Source organism: Myotis daubentonii, chromosome 4 (genome assembly GCF_963259705.1).
Source record: "Myotis daubentonii chromosome 4, mMyoDau2.1, whole genome shotgun sequence".
Classification (NCBI taxonomy): domain Eukaryota; kingdom Metazoa; phylum Chordata; class Mammalia; order Chiroptera; family Vespertilionidae; genus Myotis; species Myotis daubentonii.
Window position 1 is genome coordinate 112,636,835 of NC_081843.1, and position 19,436 is coordinate 112,656,270.

General features: G+C 44.6%; 1 protein-coding gene and 1 long non-coding RNA gene across 2 annotated transcripts in view; one reads left to right on the forward strand and one right to left on the reverse strand.

The window, feature by feature from the left end:
• TARS1 (threonyl-tRNA synthetase 1) overlaps window positions 1-16,151 on the reverse strand; it is a 29,103-nt gene extending 12,952 nt beyond the window's left edge. Inside the window, exons 1-9 of the mRNA XM_059694984.1 lie at window positions 15,956-16,151; window positions 12,395-12,475; window positions 11,715-11,905; window positions 3,665-3,788; window positions 2,407-2,528; window positions 1,543-1,660; window positions 1,219-1,283; window positions 1,057-1,135; window positions 117-263 (exon numbers count right to left, since the gene is read on the reverse strand). Coding sequence (XP_059550967.1) covers window positions 117-263; window positions 1,057-1,135; window positions 1,219-1,283; window positions 1,543-1,660; window positions 2,407-2,528; window positions 3,665-3,788; window positions 11,715-11,905; window positions 12,395-12,475; window positions 15,956-16,012 — 984 coding nt within the window. The 5' untranslated portion in view covers window positions 16,013-16,151. The remainder of the gene's footprint in view (window positions 1-116; window positions 264-1,056; window positions 1,136-1,218; window positions 1,284-1,542; window positions 1,661-2,406; window positions 2,529-3,664; window positions 3,789-11,714; window positions 11,906-12,394; window positions 12,476-15,955) is intronic.
• The window catches only part of LOC132233779 (uncharacterized), a 99,800-nt gene continuing 96,513 nt past the window's right edge, over window positions 16,150-19,436 (forward strand). The window contains exon 1 of the long non-coding RNA XR_009452722.1: window positions 16,150-16,540. This is a non-coding gene — a long non-coding RNA (uncharacterized LOC132233779). The remainder of the gene's footprint in view (window positions 16,541-19,436) is intronic.

Here is a 19,436-nt window from a genome sequence, read left to right on the forward strand (position 1 = left end):
AAAGCTATAGCATTTCTTCAAAGGGAAATCCTGAATACAGTTAAATACCTCACACAGCTGAATTTCAAATGAAAACAAACGCAGTCTAGACACATTATTGTTCTTTTTTAACATACCCTCCCAATTTTCCTATGATCTCGGTTTTTGGCTTCCTCTTGGAACTTCTCCCACTCTTTCAACAACTTAGGATCTGGGAATGAAATGCCATAAATCCTCTGGAGCGTCTCCATATCTGCTTTCCCCTCCCAGTATGTGGAGGAATTCTGAAAACAAGGATCAACCGTGAAACAATATTCAAATTTGCCAATATCTCACTTATTTTAAGAGTTAGATAGATGTTAGTTCCCATAGGCACCTTATGAGTCAAATTCATAGTAGTCCTTACACAAGAAAAGTCACAAAAAGTTCACACCTAGTGAGACATCCCTAGTGGGTCTGGGGCAGAGCTAAACAGCTGGGTTCACCCGGCAGCACAGAGCTGGCTGTTCGGTTCCCTCAGAAAACCCACCCGCCACGCCCCCTCAAACCACACCTCCACGAACATGACTGACGGCAAGGGCATCTTTTAAAGCATTCGTAAGCAAAAATGGAAAAGAAGGCAACAAAAAAAATCTTGAAATGACTCAATTATGCTTACGATTTACAGTGCATTTTAATCATCGCCCATAAAGTGTTTCTGAACTAGCAGAGACTGGCAGGACTAGCTAGGTTAGCAAGAACCACTTGGGTAATTACTACCTCAGACACACAAAGAGCAAAAGCACATGCTCCTGCCGTGAGTCTGGAAGCTTCATGATGGCCCATAACTGCGTGATTTTGTGATTCCCCCAACTCCACCCCCACGTGCCCTGGTGGTGGGCGGCTGGTCAGCCACCGCTTCGGAGACTTTCTGCTAAAAATGCCTAATGACTCATAGTAGCACAGGCAGGAGAGAGCATGAGAACAAACCCGCCCAAAAGCAAATAGGCAGGAAGAGAAATCAGTGGACGTTTAATATCTAGCCATCCAACACAAATACATTTACATGGAGAGAGCCTCTTGGGCTGTATTGCTTACTTTGTGTATTTTCAAAGTCTTAATTTTGCCAGTGTGTCTGACATGAGGACCGCGGCAGAGATCTATCAAGGGGCCACACCTAGAGGTGAAATGAAAGGAATTTTACTAAAGGCTTACGATGACATGCACACAGTTGTATTTCATGACATCTGGCAGTCTCACCTATAGACGGTGGTAGTTGGAGTATTCACTTTTTCATTCAATATCCGACATTTGAACTTGTTGTACTGAAAATAGCAAAAATTATATTTTTAAAACTATCCTTTTTTACCTCTAAATACTACAGTTAACATAGAACTCGAAATACATCTTACCAAAGCACTGCACGCTTATAAATATGTTCAAGTTTCATGTTTTGAAAGCATAGTTACATTTTCAAAGGAACAGAGTAGGTTTCAACTTAGTGCACTAAACCCAAGAGTAATGACTTCAAATCACACTAATGAGCGATAGAAGAGTAGGTGCCACATGTTACGGTTGATGTACCTTAAACATTTCCAGTAAAGTTTCCTTCTTAACTTCCAACCTTTCAAAAGCTTGTTTTTCCTTAATGATTTTCTTACATAAAGTCTCTAAAGACGAGAAATCATTGCTGGACACACCCCTGGAAAGGAAGAAAGTATAAAATTATTTCCACTCCATTCTACTCACACCACGGAGGGGCGAGGGGGATGTTTCTTTTGAACACTTCAAGGGATTTAATATAAAAAATTAGACTCTTGCATCATATATCAGAATTGTAAATGAAACATTTTGCATAAATTATTTTAATAATTGATATTTCCATTGGCTTCTGCCTTGGTCATCCTGGAGATTGTCCCCACTAGTGACTCCCCCCTCCACTCTATAGCAGGCTAAAGAAGAGGGGACCGGCTTCAGTTATTTCCCAGGGTACCTTAGGCCCTGCCTCCATCGACCTAGAACAAAGCTCTCACAAAAGGCTCTACACCTCTATAAGTTATTACACACTTCAAGTTTTTTTAAAAATATATTTCATTGACTTTTTTACAGAGAGGAAGGGAGAGGGATAGAGAATAAGAAACATCGATGAGAGCGAAACATCGATCAGCTGCCTCCTGCACACCCCCAACTGGAGATGTCCCTGCAACCAAGGTACATGCCCTTGACTGGAATCGAACCTGGGACCCTTCAGTCCTCAGGCCGACGCTCTATCCACTGAGCCAAACCGGTCAGGGCCACACTTCAAGTTTTAACAGTGGGAACGCTTGGTGACCATGAAGCAACAGCGTTATATTACTCCTTTACTGAGAACAATTTAACAATTTAAAAACAATGTATGGACTCATGGTAATTCAGATTTTATTTCTCTTTATCCAAGGACATACTTACCCTTCCTCAAGGTACATGTCATAATAGAATCCACTTTCTATTGGTGGACCGTAACATAAACATCCTCCATAGACTCTTTCCATGGCTTCACCCATTATATGGGCGCTTGAGTGCCAATACACCTGAAATTCAAAGAAAAATGAGAAGGTCTGAGACCGGGCATATGTGTTGTAAGTTAATATGGTCATCTGAAAGAGATATATAGAATTAATTATAAATAAACCCAGAAAGAAAAATCTAAATTTACAAATCTATAAACTGCAGTGTGATTCTATACAGAGCCAAAATAATAGAGGATGCTAATTGCTAAAGTATATTTCTACCTGAGAAATTGCCTAGTTTGTTTTCAAACTAACTCAATTCAAATTAGCCTCATTAATCACATGGGTGGATTTTGTTCCCTGGAAACAATCGCCACTCACCCTGTGACTGCCTTCTGGACTGCAAGGGCCTTTTTCTTATTGGCCCCAAACAACTAGGGTGGTACAACTCGATCCTACAATACCACTAGAGAGTACAAGGACAAACAGTGAACACTAAAAGCTAATGGCAGTACCTGGCTTTAAGGTGGTCACTCAGATGAGTCAGAATGTATCCAAATCAACGTTTTTAAGATTTATTTAACAGTAAGGTAGCCAAATGATTTTTAAAATTCTCTTTAAAAGCTTAAGGAATCCAGAATACTTTTGAAAACTATTGATTCACCTACATAAGTAAACCATCATCAATGAAACAAACTAAAACAACACATTTTACTTCCCTTTATATGTATACCATCATGAAGAAATAAGGAGAAAACCTTGCCATCATATGCAAGTTGGTTTTATCGTACTTTCAGCAGATATGCACTTAAAGATGAGGAAAAAATGGAAATCAACTTCCCAATGTAAGTACTTTAGGTAATGTTCCAATTTATTTATTTAATATATACATACATCTTGCTTAAGTGTTGATTGACAGTGTAGAAAGCAAGTTTTACTTGCTTAATCCATTTCTAATAAAATTTTAATAGAATTTCCATAAATACGCCCTCATTTTATTATCTAGTAGTGAAAATAAATTTATTCAATTCCACCTCTTGATTTCATAAAGCAAGCACTTTTATTATATTCCCTTAGTGAAAGACAAAAATGAAGACTTCGAATATAATGAGACATCAATAAATTTTCGTCACCTCCTGGGAGTGGTAATGAGCTGGAAAACAATGCAAATGGGAATCACCATCCTGAAATGTAATGAACACGGAGTAAAAACTTACAGCCTGAGCTTCCTCATCCTCGAACTTGAGAAGCTCCAAGGTACAATCTTCCTCCAGAGGACGGTCTAGGTCCCAGACAGCTTTATTCACTTTCGCAATAACAGTGTTGTCAGCCAGGCCTTGACTTAACAAGAACAGGAAAATAAACACTATATAATATACATGCACATCTATACATATAAAAGCCTAAGCGACCGAACGACCATTCGACTGTAGCTATGACGTGCACTGACCACCAGGGGGCAGACGCTCGACGTACAGGCATGGAAACATGGAACAGACTGATGAATCTCCTGCGGGGATTGGGCCGAAAATGGCAGTCCGACATCCCCTAAGGGGTCCCGGATTGCAAGAGGGTGCAGGCCTAGCCGAGGGACCCTACTGGTGCACAAATCTGTGCACCAAGCCTCTAGTGTACTATACTACTACTAGAGGCCTGGTGCATGAAATCTGAGCAGGCCTAAGCCAGCAGTCGGACATCCTTAGCACCACCACCACTGCACTCGCCAGCAGTGAGCCCAGCTTTTGACTGAGCAGCATTCCCCCTGTGGGAGCACACTGACCACCAGTGGGCAGCTCCTGTGTTGAGCATCTACCCCCTGGTGGTCAGTGCGCATCATACGACTGTTCATTCCACTGTTAGGTCAATTTGCATATTAGCCTTTTATTAAATAGGAGGATATGTACTATATTATACTATTCTATACTATACCACTATATAGAATATATATATATTTCTGAAATAAAATGGAAAAAGCAACAAACTCCAAAAATGTGCCAATGTACCTAAAAATTAACTACAAGATCCTGAAAATTCAGAACACTATTTTATGACATTTAATACTTATTTAAACAGACATAGCCACTCTAATAAATAAACAATGAGACTTTTCAGTAGTCTAGTTTATTTTCCACTTTCTCCAAAGAAGTTTCCACAAAGCCAAGCTACTTAGATTCCAACAGCAAAAGGGGCCAGGGGTACTAAATAACTTCTCTGCTCTGACTACTGTTTGAAATCTGTAACAGAATTTCCTGAGAGTCAATGCTAAATAACCTCACATGGACCGTACTGGATCATTTCAGTTTTCCAAAGAAGAAACAAAATAACCCATACTTTAAGACTGAGAACAAAACAAAACTGTAGGGAGCTGATATAGGGTTAAGCCTCGGACTGACCTGTGGGCAAAGTCACAAACAATTCCCAGCTTAGAAGGCACAGTCCTCTTAGCATAATTAGGCTTGACCTTGTAACACTCCCTATATCTTATCTGGGAAGCTAATGGGCTGAGGAAGTGCAGGAAGTATAACCATAGTCAAAACAAGTGAAACTCACAAGAACAGTGTAACTTTGGAAACCACTACCTTGTTTACCTCTCACTATAAAATAAAGGCTCAGCTTGCCTTGGGATCTCTCTCTGTGGCCTCAGCCAGGCACAGGGAAGATCCACGGAGACTAAGGAAAGCTAGAGAGTTCTGAACACTGTCTCCGTGTAAAACGTTCTTCGCCGACTCCGTCCACACCTTTGGGAACCCCTGGACCGCTGGGGCTGGACCCCAGCATATGGCGACCGAACAGGATTCCCCTAGGTAAGCGCCCCGCACTCGGGACGGATAGGACTCCACCATAGGGTGCTGCAGACCCCCCTATAGAGGATAAGTAGGGTAAGTGGGTGGATAGTGCAGAACTTAGATTGAGAAGATGTGCCATACTGAGTTAGAAGAAACAAGACTGTATTGATCTGTAGAATGAGAAGTTGTGCCATACTGAGTCTAGAAGAAAAAAGACTCCGTATTGATCCTTGAACACATATGCTTGCTAGCAGAGGAGTTAAGGTTACGCCCAGTCAGACGGAATGTTTTATACAAGAAGCGTGTCCATGCTTTTCTGAGGAAGGAAAGGTGCCGGAAAGGTAAATGTAGAGGCATGGGAGAAGGTAGGCTCAAGGAGCCTTATCCTTAACCCCACTGCAGCCTTTCCACCCCGGGAAAGTGCAGGATTGGCAAGCTCTCCCTGGGGTGATAGATCAGGACTCAGGTAATAGCGGAAAGTGCCAATCCTACTCTTAAAATGGATATAAGAGAGCATTTGGGGTTTTTCTTTTTAATGCCTGCTTTGGATTGAGTAAATGCATTTTACTTAGTTTTAACACATCAAAGTTAGCTCTCTGGATCTATAAGTAGGCTGGGAATGTTTTCTTAACCCAGGCTAACGGGGCAGGATTTGGCTTTAAAAAGTACATTCGGCTTTTAAAAAAAAGTAAGAAACTTTATGATAAACTATTGATTTGCATGCTTAAGGAGTTAAAGTTTCAGAAGGTAATCTCTTACAGTTTTTGCATATTATAGAACATAACCCTTGTTTTCTTGAAAGAGGTACATTAGATATTAAAAGTTTGCCAAAAAGTTAATCAGAACTTGAAAAAAAAAAAAGAAAGAGTGCCATGGTCACTTCAATGTGGTTTCTTGTTCAAATTAACATCTTAATTTGTATTTGGAATCTAAAATCTGTAATAAGAAATGAAACCCCGCTGCCGAATCTGCCTCTGGTATGGAGAGATTCAAAGGTGGCAAGAGAGGGCAGAGCCGTAAGCTCTCCCACAATGAGATTACTCAATGTTTTATTTAAAAATTACTGGAGAACATATTATGACAACCAAACTTTAGCTAAGATAACCTTGGGTGCTAGCCATGACTTTGGGAAAAATACGCCATCTGAGTCATTTGCTGAAACTTCCCCCAAAGCAGGATGTGGGGGAAGGGAAGAAAGAAGCTCATGTGTCCATCCAGTGTGGACGCCCCCTCCCCAAATATTATAATTTAAAGTCCTTCTTGTAATTGAAAAGTTTTACAAAATTTAGAAATGCATCCGGGACTTCTGTGCACATGTAAAAGGAAAAGGCCAGTTTAAAAACGAGTGCGCATAGTTTTGAGCTGAACTTGACCTTTTGCTGTGTACAGAATAAAAACCCGAGACTGTTTTGGCCTTAAAAATGGCAGAGATGAACCTGAGAAAGAAATATAGGTTGGTTTCCCAAGGCGATTTAAAGTAGCTCTTTTGAAATTTCAAGCCCCTGAGGCAAGTACCACCAGGAAGTTAATAGTCAAGTTTACATGTGAATAGCTATGGGTTTGCTTCTTGACTTCCCCAGCAGGAAAATTGTGACCATTTTGGAATTTAGCAGCTATGCCAGGCTTATTGACTGGAAACTTAAAACTTTTAAGTTCAAATCATCTCAAAGTATTGAGATTTATAATACTGAAATGTTGATCTGAGTATGCCTAGTATGAAGTCTAGATGATAGAAATTAATCTACTAATTGAAAATGCCTTATATTTTATTTGAAATGTATCCTTAAGTGTAAAAGTATTGATTTGAAAAATGCTAAGTATTTAATTTGCTACCTAAGATTTAAAGCTCTGAAAGTTTAAGGTCTCTTTTCTTGCCATTAAAAAGTTTAAAGCTACACCCTTTTTTAATGGAGGGAGGGGTAGACACCCCTTCCCCTAGCATACAGGTAATCCAATTCCCGCCAATAGCCATCTTTAGGAATGTTAATTTGCATTTCAATGGCTACACCTTTTGCTAGCCCACTTTCCCAGAAAAGGTCAAGCGGCCAAGAGGTGGCTCCTTTGAAATCAGCTTTCCTCCAGTAGTCATTTTTTAATACCTACAAGTTTGCTTCTCAGTTTCCCTGGGCAGAAAAAACATAGTTTAAAGTTAATTATTAGATTTTAAAATTTATTCTTAAAAATATAAAAGTGTAGTTAATCAAAGAACTGCTAATATTTGACTTGTAAGCTCTGAAAGTTTAAAGTGCAAATTGAATCGGGAGAAATTAATTAAATATCTAATGTATAACTTGTTTTTGAAAAAATAAAATGTGTTTTCTCTGAAATAATCAGGAATTCAAAATATGTTACTCATTGGTCTGAAAAAAAAGGGGGGGGGGAAATAATGTTATGTTAGACTTTTTGGAAATACATTGCAGAGGGTTGTACAGCAGCCAAAAGGCATCGGGCCTCCTGTACAATAGCCTCTGCCGACTCAACCTGGTAGAAGGATACACAAACCAGACAAGAGTTTTACCAGATCTAGTAAGGATGTGGGGAAGAGGTTATGTTTTATATCTTTCCAGAAGGAGCAGCCTCTGCCTCCCTCCTGGGGACCGTCACCCCTGGGAGGCCGAGTCAGCACACCTGACCAGTGCCTGTCTGCAGCAGATGTACAGCCCTGAGCTGGAACCACCTGTCCATTGGGAGGATCACATGTGCCTCCTTTTTGTCTGTCCTTATGTCCCAGCTTTGTCCCACATCTCCTTTCCTTTTTCTTTTCTTCTCAATCTGACTACTTGTTTTCTGGTTCTTTGGCCTTTCTCCTTCTCTCCTGAACACAGCCTCTTCTAGAATCTCCCTACCCTACTGTTCCAGGAAGGGCACCTCCCTTTTCTGCCGTGACTGGGAGTGTTTGGTATATGCCCCATACGTGGAGTTGTCTTGTACCAAGAGCCTGACATCCTGGGCTGAGAAAGCCCTGTCCCAGGCCCACAGCTGTTGCCTGAGTTCTCTGTTCTTGCTGAGGTCACGGTGGCTGGTACCATGGATCTGTCTCTCGCCCAATGGTGTAAGCTGGGCCCTCTCTGGAGAAGAAACCTGGGTTTCCCAAGATATGTGATCAATGCCGGGGCCCTGCCAGCAGGCGAGGGGACCCCAAGGCAGTTGCTGGGCATGGAGGCCACAGGGGCATAGGCTACCAAGGAGACAGAACTGAACCTCACATCACCCTACTTGGCCCAGAGATGGCTGGTAGTCAAAGACGGGTAAGACCCCCCAGGGTGGGGCAACCTAAGACAGGCACAGCTGGGGGCCAGTAGGAGAGAACTTGGGGTTCAACAGAGGTGGGGCACAGATCCTCACCCCCCCAATTGTGCAGGGGCTTGAACACTCGCCCCTTCTGAGGAAGGTCTCCTGCCCCCATGGCTGCTTCTCGATTCCCATGTCCAGCCCAGATCGGGACCCAGATAACAGAAAGAGACTTGGCCCAGCTCCAATCGGGACCCAGGTAAAGACAGAGACTGGCTGACAGCAGCTGCCCTCTCACCGCAACAGGACTTGTTTCCCATTTCTACCTTGGATCACAGGGAAAGGGGCAGCTGAAGAAAATGGCTGTGTCAGGATGCAGCCACCTTCCCTTTCTTCTTCCTCTTTTTATCTAAACACTTCCATGCCGTGTAGTTCTTTTGCTTTCTCTTCTTTTTCTCTACTACCCTCCATCTCCGCCTCATCCTCCACCTCCCCAGTATCATCCATTTCAGCTGACCCAGAGGTCACAGTTGACTCCTCCCCGGACACCGACACCACCATCAAACACGGCCCTGATGGACATTTTGATCCAGCCGTACAACACGGTGACCCGTCGCCAGTGATGACACCCATTAGCCAGATCAACAAGGACAACCAAACCACCGACTTGGTGTCAGCTGAAGAAGTTAACAACTGAGGCCCAGCAGATGGTAGAAAAGCAAGAAGTGAAAGCTACTCTCTCAACGAAGTCGGAGGACTCTTGAGTAAATCGGCAAAAGGAACTTTCATTTGTTAGAAAAATGTTACTGTGGTTTTATTTCTCACTTATTGCTGTTTTGCATTGCCATTGTTTTATTATTATTACTAGTTTTAAAAATGTTATGTTCAAGTTTTAAAATGTTTTGGGTTTTGCATTGGCATTATTTTGTTATTGCTTTAATAGCCAGAGTTTTGTTCTTGATGCTTAAGTTTGATGCTTAAGTTTTACTGTCATTATGGTAGCTTAAAAACTCTCATTATAGTAGCTTAAAAAATAAAAGAAGGGTGTGATGTAGGAAGCGGATATAGGGTTAAGCCTCGGACTGACCTGTGGGCAAAGTCACAAACAATTCCCAGCTTAGAAGGCACAGTCCTCTTAGCATAATTAGGCTTGACCTTGTAACACTCCCTATATCTTATCTGGGAAGCTAATGGGCTGAGGAAGTGCAGGAAGTATAACCAAGGTCAAAACAAGTGAAACTCACAAGAACAGTGTAACTTTGTGCCGGGAGCCGGTCCATGCTTGCTGTTTCAAGGGACCTGGCATATATGGCATACTTTTCTTGGCACTATGTGTTTTAACCAAGGTCACCTCTGAGAAAGGTTGTTTCCCCAGGTAGGGATTTTCCCCCTGAAGTTAGGGAGGGAATAAAACCCCTTAACTAAGTGCCAGGCGGGCAATTAATCATTTTAACTACGAACAATCATGCTTAAACTACAGAATCTTTACTCCCTGGAATGGAGATAAGAAACGCCCTAACCTTTGGAATAGAGATTGATGGGATTAAATCAACTGGTATAAACACAGATGTAACAAGACAGAAAGAGACAGAGCTTAGAACAGAACTCAGAAGACAGGACCAAGAGAGACAGAGCCTAGGCACAGAACCTACACAGAACGTTCTCTAGAGACAGAAGAACTTCGCTGGCGACAGCATGCCGGAGGATCCTGGACAGGGACTGGCCTCGGAGCCTGGAGGCGGAGCCTGGCGAGAGAGCATGGCAGGGGATCCTGGACTGAACCTGACTGCGGACATTGGCAGGAGAGCCTGACTAGAACCTGGTGACTGGACCTGCCTGGAGAACCTGGACAGAACCTGGCTGGAGATCCTAAGCAGAACCTCTCTGGAGATCGAGACCAGAACTTGGCTGGAGATCCTGGCTAGGCTGCTGATCAACTGAACGCTGTCTCCGTGTCATTCCTTCTTCACCGACTCTGTCCACACCTTTGGGGACCCCTGGACCCGCTGGGGTTGGACCCCAGCAACTTTGGAAACCACTACCTTGTTTACCTCTCACTATAAAATAAAGGCTCAGCTTGCCTTGGGATCTCTCTCTCTCTGTGGCCTCAGCCAGGCACAGGGAAGATCCACGGAGACTAAGGAAAGCTAGAGAGTTCTGAACGCTGTCTCTGTGTAAAACATTCTTCGCCGACTCCGTCCACACCTTTGGGAACCCCTGGACCGCTGGGGCTGGACCCCAGCACAAAACTTCAAAGAAAACCCTTTTGAAGCAAATGGAGCATGCCTTCTTTTTGCTTCCCTTTCATATTCATTCCTAATCATCACAACCTTTAAACAGCCTGTTACTGGTGCTATAATTTTTCACAGAACAAGAAGTTAGTCTGGACTTGTGGGAAAATGTCTTCAAGCACCCTTACTTGCAGAGCATGACTGAACCCTAGCTCTAAAGTTCATCAAGGTCTCATGTGATTCAATGTAAAATTTGGCATTTCTCAAAAAACTATTTTACAATGGAGGAGGATATTGTAGAATGTAGAGAAAAAGTGCCTGCACTGATAGGAGCCTGAATTTTAATACCCATTGCTACAATATCAGTGTGCAACAATAGAGAAATCGCATCACCAAATGACCTTCAAAATCACCTTTAAAATGACAGATTGCACTGATATTTAAAGGTCTATCCAAATATTTATAATCTCACATGGAAACTGACCCAATTATTGAGTCCCAAATCATATCAGCTTAAGAAAGCATTATTCTATTACAGAGCATGCATCTGATTCTGTTACTTCTTCCCAACCCAATAAAAATGTTCAGTTTTAAGACCGGGCATGGCCCTCCTTTAGATTTATAAAATTAGTACATTTTCTCATGTTGAATAATAGTTTCCTAACTTTCCCCTGTGAGATGATCAACCTTCATTTAAGCTTAAAACCGAGACATTTAAATCAAAATAGATTGTGAAACCTTATCTACTTGGTTTTTGTGACATGTTTGATCAAGGTTGAAGAACTAATCATATAAAATCCTTCATAAGATAAAACCAAACTAGAGCCTCTAAGAAATTAACTTTGAATCTTGACTATAAAGCTCTACATCCTCTTGATTTTGAAAAAATCCCAAATAATGTAAATTAAACATTAAAAATATGGAACAGTAACATAAAGACGTTTTGAGGATAAAACCTGGCAAAATACGTTTAAGTTTAATTACAAACAGCAGAAGACGAGGACAGGTGCGGCCGGTACCTGATGCCACACGCGATCTGGTAAGGCGTGGTTTTCCAGGACTCTGCGGCCACCTGCTTACCATCCGGCAGAGTGACTGTGATGGGCTTGCTCTCTTTTGCTGCTTTTTCTGCCAGAATGGCGTCGTGTTCTGCTTTTAGTTTATTGTACATCTCAAGACGCGTGTTAATATATTCAGGCCAAGGATTCAACTGCAAGACAACAAAGGAAGAGAGGAATAATCAGTAAGAGCTTGCTTTCCTTTTCAGAAAAGGCCACGCCTTTAGTCGGAGCATGGGAAACGGGAAGCATATGCCCTCTACTTGAAAGGCAGTTTGGCTCAAAACCAAACCCACTGGCTGGTCCAGGTGGAAAGAGTGGGAATGAGGTCAAGGACGTGGGCTTTCTTGGTTTCTGTTGTACTCAGGAGAAGCTCGGACACCGAGTCTCTCCCCTTCAACCTCTGGTTTTCATATCTCATCCCACAGATTGCTTTACAATTATATTTCAGTTGCTTTCCTTTTTCCATAACAAATAGCTACAAGTCCTTCTTCCCCTCCCACGCTTTCCTAATTCTTCTCCCTGAGATTTCCATCGAGTCCGCCTGACAGTCCCATGTAAGCCCTGAGGATCTGACACAGGACACGTCTGAGGCAGCACTCTGCCACCTGTCAAACCTGATGACAGCCCCGCACACCTACCTCCGCTCGCCCTCCATCTCCACACCCTTCTTTGTTCTTCTTCTTGCCGTCTTCCTTGTGCCTCTCCTGGCCGGCACCCACCTAGAGAAGCAAAAAGAAAAGACGGTTTCATATTTCAGTCTACAAGGACACCCCTTCATGCTGCCCCCAGAAGGGTTTAGAGGGTGCTATGTTCGCATCTGTTTTTTAAAGAGTGAAAACCTGATTTTGAAAGACCAGAAAATCCGAGCGCTGTCGACCACTGTAAAAGGCAAGTGAGCAACTTAAACGACAACCAGTCCTACCAGGCAGAGATAATGTCCAAGTCCTCACACTGTATGTATTTTGCCTGTTCCCACGACTCTGGCTGCAGGTTTGCCTGGACATATACTAACCATGTAGCCACAAACAAACATGAGATCTATTCAGTAACATTTTCAGGGGGGGAATCGTGCGATACGTATCCATTCATTCCACATGTACTAAGAGCCTCTGCGCTCATGGTAGTCTGTTAAACCCTGCGGAAGATGCAAAACTGAGACCCAATCCCTGCCATGTGCAAATGTAATCTTAATCTCTCCAGGGAAATGAAGGCATGCATGTGTGAAAAACCCCGCGAGGGGGGAGAGAACACAGTTGCAAAACCGTGATTTGATGTAGAATAAGCTAGGACGACAGGCCGGAACCCGAGAATGGAGGACATGTGTTCTAGGTGTACACACACTCATTGTCGGAAATATTAAAAAGAGACAGTGACAGAGCGAGAGAGTGAGAGGGACAGACTAAGGCTGACTAAGGCAGGATTGTTTCAGGAAATAATATGTTAAGACAAACTAGGGCTCAGACAGAGCAAACCCTAAAAGTTACCCTAAGGAATGTGGACTTCCATTGGAAGCACACAGCGTCACAGGAAGTTTTATAGGAGTCCGGTACAAAGAGGCAGCCAGCAGCAGAGCAGGTCTACACCAGTGGCTCTCAACCAGAAGCCATGTGCGCCCCAGCGGACATCTGACAAGGTCTGCAGGCGTTTTGGGTTGTCATGACTTGGGGGTGCAACTGTCATCTAGGAGGTAGAGGCCAGGGATGTTGCCAAGCACCCAAGGATGCACAGACAGCACCAAAGAAGTATCGAGTCCACACAATGTCAACAGTGTTGAGGTCCAGAAAGCCTGAACGACAGGACGGGGTACGGTGAGAGGATTTTCTCAGAAATGCATCACTTACTTCAGTCACCTCAGAAACACCCTAGGCAAACGGCACTACCCAAAATGTCACCATGTACCAAGTTCTTCCATAATCACATCTGATTTTCACGGCCACCCTGTGAGACGGCTATTATTGTTATTATTATTATTCCCATTTTACAGATAAATTAGTTGGAAAAGTTGGACAATTCTTCTAGGTTCACACAACCTATGAGTGGCAGGAAAGGTATCTATCCCGGTGTTGACAGTGGCCAACTGTAAGGAGGTGCGCTCATCAGCGGTGAGGAAGTTCTGCGGGTAGAGCTAGGGATGTGAAGGGGACTCTATTATAATTTTGTATGCTTATGACCTTTCATTTCAGGGGATAACTGTGTGTTTTTCTGAGATACTGTCCTATCACTCACCAACATAAAGTATACAATTCAATGGTTTTCAGTGTGTTCAGTTGTGCAACTACCACCACAATCAATTTAGAACATCCTCATCACCCCAGAAGAAATCCTCACCCATCAGTAGTTACTCTCTGTCCCTACCGCATCCCCCTTCCCCAGCACCTGACAACCACGAACCTGCGTTGTCTCTACAGTTTTCCACATTCTAAACATTTCATAATATGTGGTCTTTTGAGACTGGTTTGTTTCACTTAGCATAATGATTTCAAGGCCATCCAAGTTTCGCTTCAATACTTCCTTCCTTTTTATTGTCAAGTAACATTCCATTCACGCAGAACTTATCTGGAGAAAATACACATTCCACATTCCGTTTCGGTACTTCCTTCCTTTCATTGTTCACTTATCCATTTCACAGATGGGCATTGTGGCTGCTCTCTCTCATCTTATTTTGAGGACTGAATGAGTTCATGCATGTAATCAGTGCCAGACCCCATAGTTGGTACTCAATCAACATTAGCAATTATTATTACAGAAGGGAGAAATCATACATTTACTAGCCAGGCCTCCAATTAAGAATGGCACAGCAGAATATTTAGGGGCACGGAACACTGGGCTACAGGCTATTAACTAAAAAGTAAAGATGCCATTTTTAAGCGAAAACAATATGGATGGGAAAAGGTGTATGGACAGACACCATTTACTACTTTTAATTTAATTTACAGGGTTTAGAATGCGCGCACATGCATTTTCCCCAACCAAACTCTGAGTTAGAGATGTCCTCCTGTTACTCATGAGAAAATTGTGGCTTTGAAGCTGGGTTGCGTCTCCTTTAGCTCAACGCCTCACCTCGCACTGGCCCAGTGCAGCCGCCCCCTGTGTGTGGTCTCACCTCTTCCCCACGCACCTCCCACCCCAATGCCAGCTGATCTTCAAGACTACAGTTCACCTGTCACTTCCCTGCTTAGAAACCTTCACTTGCAGGAAACCATTCCAGCCATCGGCTGCCTAAGATCCCTCCGACGGCTGTGGCTCCTCCTTCAGCATCTCTCTTGCAAGCAAAGCAACCCCACACACCATTCATTCATTCATTCATTCATTCAGCAGCCTTTTCACTGCCTTCCCTGCCTTTCCCTGGAAAGCCCTGCCCTGTCTGGTTGACCTGGGGGAACTTACACTCATTCTTCACACTCAATTCGAGAGCCTCCCCACGCAGAACTAGGCACCCGCTTCGGTAACCCCTCAGTAGAACGGCTGTGTCCCTGTCTTTCGCACCCCAGGCTGGGTCCTAGTCCCCTGCCTGGGTGTATGGCCCGGCATGCAGAATAAATACTTGACGTTTATTTGTTAAACACACACACACACACACACACACAAAACACACACCTCGACCCGGTGGCATGCAAGTGACCCGGGAGGGGGGTGTTCCTAAGCAAGGGATGACACAAAGGTAAAGTTCAAAGATGAGACGATCAGGGGTGTGAATGAGATAAGGTGGCCTGCGGCCCAGGCAGGGCAAGTGTGAAACCTGTCCAGGGGGTCAGGTCATCGGCCTCCACCATTGACCACCCACCCAGACGGGTCAGACCTCGGGAACCCGGTTTCTCTTCCTTAACCCAGAGGCTTCTGCCCTGAATGGGGTCTCAGGGTTCAAGGAGGCTCTGCAATGCTCCTCTCGCCGCAGGTGAAGGGAAATCACCAGGCCGGGGGCCCGGAAGTGCCTCGATTTCCAGTCCGATGTGCGGTTCTGAGCCGCTCGCTCCAGCTCCCAGGTCCCTCACCTGCCGAGAGGATGGAGCGGAGGAGCCCTGCAAGCCCTGCCCGCTTAATGAATGGACGATTCCGCCGCTAACGGGGCCCTGGCTTGTCCGCCGCCCCCCTCGGTTCCTCCGTCCCACACGCCCGGCCGCTGCCTCCTCCGCCCCCACTCCCCGGGGGGCCGCTGGGCACCGAGAAGAGCCCCGGCCCGCGCTCCCGACCCCACTCACCGGCTTCTCCTCGCCTCCCATCTTCCCTGAAGGGCTGCTGGCCTTCTCCTCGGACATCGGCGAACCGGGAAGAGAGGACGGAACTCAAAAGCGACGGCCGGGGCAAGAGGAGCGGGAGGCGGCCTGAAGGGCGCTGCGGCTCCCGGGATCTCGGCGCCACAGCCACTAGCCTGGAAGGACCCGCTGATGCAATCCACCAGCGCCCAAGCCCCGCCTCCTAGCGGGCAGCCAATCAGAAAGGGGGGAGGCGGGCTCTCCCATCTCTAAACCAATGGCAAAGCTTGTTGGGGCGGGTCTAGGAAATCAGTGCGGCGTGGGAAGAGGAGAGGGACCCGTACGCCCCCCTCCCCAGCCTCGACTGCACCCTTTCCGGCGCCGAGGCCGCAGTGCGCGTGCGCCTCCCCCCAGAGCGCCGGGGCCCATTAGTCCAGGGCCTTCCCGGCCACCGTAGCGAAGGAGCTAGTCTTTGTCGGAGCTTCCGGGAAGTCTCCGGCGCACCACTTCCGCGGTCATCCTTCCACAAAGAACAGTGGCCTCCAGCCCGGCTCGACGTCTTCATTCATTCATTCCTCACGTGGCACGTAGGTAGGATAGTCTCGTCCACACAAAGGGAATCGCGGAGCCTCTTGCTTAAAACTCTCCCGTGACTCGTAGCTGCTCTTGGCATAAACGTAGTCATGGCTTTGAAGGCCCCCGGCGGCCCAACTTTCTCCACCCCCCCGCGGCATACGGAACTCTGGCCGCAGTGACCTTACTTTTCCCCAGGTCCCCCACAAATGTTCGGGTGCGCGCTGAGAATGGCCTCCCCACCCTCACCTCTGCCTTCTCCCCCCCGCCCCCCGCACACTTTTTGCCTGTTTAGCATCTATTTATTTGTCAGATCTCAGGAATAGTTTTTTTTGGAGAACCATTTCCTGGCCACCCGCACTGCATGGAGCAAGTCTCCCTGTTGTATCTGCTGGTAGCTTCCTGTAATTCTCCTGGTAGCACCAATCAGGTCAATTTTACAATTAAAAGAAGAAATCATCTTATTGTGTCCTAGGTGGAAAACGTCACAAAAGCACAATTTGCATATTTTTACCCGCATCTAGCGAATGTAAGCATGGCACACAGTTGATGTTCAATAAATGTCAAGGGAATTCACGAGTATTGAGGAGTATTATGTTAAGTGAGATAAGCCAGTCAGAGAAAGACAAGTACCATCTGATTTCACTTATATGTGGAATCTAATGAACACAGTAAACTAACAAACGAAATAGAAGCAGGCTCGGGCTGCTTTGTTTGTAATAAAGCAGGTCCCACCTAAAAAAAAAAAAAATAGAAGCAGACTCATAGATTCAGAGGAAAGACTGACAGCTGTCAGAAGGGAGGGAGTTAGAGAGGGGGATAAAAAAAAAAAAAAGGTCAAGGGATTAAGCAAAAAACAAACAACAAACAAAAAAACCACCAACCCTGGCTGGTGTGGCTCAGATGGTTGAGCATATCCCATACCCAAAAGGTTGCCAGTTGGATTCCCAGTCAGGGCACATGCCTTATGCGCTGGGTTCAGTCCCCTGTTGGGGTGCCTATGGGAGACACCCAATCAATGCTTCTCTCACATCAGTGTTCCTCTCTCTCTTCCTTCCTCTCTGTCTAAAAAACAAACAAAAACCAAAAATTCATAGTTACAGAGAGGTAGAAGAGGATAACGGGAGGATAAATGGAGATAGAAGACTTGGCCAGGAATGGTAAACAAACAAGACAATATACAGCTGATGTATTATAGAATTGTACACCTGAAATCTATATATTCACCCCAATAAATTCGACTAAAATTACTTAAAAAGAAAAATTACCTCTTAATTTGTATTTGTGAAAAAGAGCCCCAAAACCCCTATACTAATTAGATTTAGAAGAAGGTTAATGTGGAATAGATTATTGGTGGTACTTGGTGGGTATTCTCCTTAAAATTTCTAGGAGATACATACAATTTTAGTAGAGTTAAGTTGACGATTCTAACTAGAATTGCCAGAATCATTAGAATGATAATCAACGGGATCTAATCTTACCTTCTAATAGAAAACAATTTAATTATGCTCCTTAGACATGTCTGCCTGAGTTGTATATTAATTTTAAATGGGGATAATGAAGACCAGAAAGACTGAGCGTACTGAATTTGCTAGAGGCTGAACAGTACAGGCTAACAATTACGGATTGTGCTTACTGCCGTGCAACTTGGTCGCTAGCAGCTTCTCTTAACCTCTCGTTCTCTTTCAACCTAGGAACCGGTCCTGGCCTAAGAACTGCCAAAAGGAAAAGCAGAAGGCTTTTCTGAAAGGTTGCATGTGATGCAAAAATGTAGAAGCTGTAAAAAAAAAAAAAAAAGCAGTTGCTGGTTTCCCAGTGGCACAGCGGCCTCTGGTGTTAGGAAGGGGTCTTCCTTCCATCACATGCACATTTAGGCCTGCAGATCTCAGGTCCAGAGAACAACAGGTTATTAAGCAATTTTTATATATTTACTTCCACCACCACCAACCGGGTGTGCAGCCATGAAGCCGGGCTTGGTGCTATGATGGCTAGCCTAGCCCTTGTGACCAGAGGGAAGTGTGGACTGTAGCAGCTGCTTCATGTCACTTCTCTCCTCTCTTTTACCTTCTCCCAACTTTTCCTTGTATCACATATGAAGGACACCCAGAGTGGCTAACTTTGGGTTTTCACGAGGGAATGTGCTGGAATCAACATGAATCCCTGATGACACACACTCTAAAGGGACTTCATGTGTCGCTGGTGCTGGGGATAGAAATTTTCCATGTGGATGGAAGACTAGAGAGGGTGTTGAGGGGGAAAGGTATAGCCTGTATCAATGGACTCCTGTGCCTTTGGCTTCCAGTGCCTTCCAGCCAATGGGACCTTTAACAGGAGATGGGAGGGCAGAGAACAAAATCAGGGTATTCATTCCTGTGGCTCTTCCCTGGGGGGAGGCTGCCTTGGACTGTTAATGTTTTACTACCAAAGGTCACTGCCCATCTCACGGCAATCTCTTTACACAACTCCTTCCTCCTAGGTCCCAGTAAACTCATTCTCCTCACCCTCCTGGCCTGGGAGTGGTCACAGGTTTCCCACTATTATTGGCTCCAGGTTTCTGACCCTCTACACTTCCCCATCCTTTTATAACCCCTTGTAAATAAACTCTTTAAATGACTCTAATTTGAGTTTGCCCTCTGTTTCCTGTTGGGCCCTTGTGTGATGTATTCGTGTTTCGCAGCTATAAAATGGGGATGATTCTGGAACTTGTTGGAAGAATAAAACGAAAGTAGATGTATGAAAAGTACTTCATAAACTCTAAGGGCTGTAAATGTTAATTATGTTTGAGGAATGAATGTTCTGGCTAATTACCCTCTCAGGTTCATTAGAAATTATCCTGAAGAGTTTCCAGGAATTATCTTCACTGTTGTTCGTTCGTTCTCTCTCTCTCTCTCTCTCTCTCTCTCTCTCTCTCTCT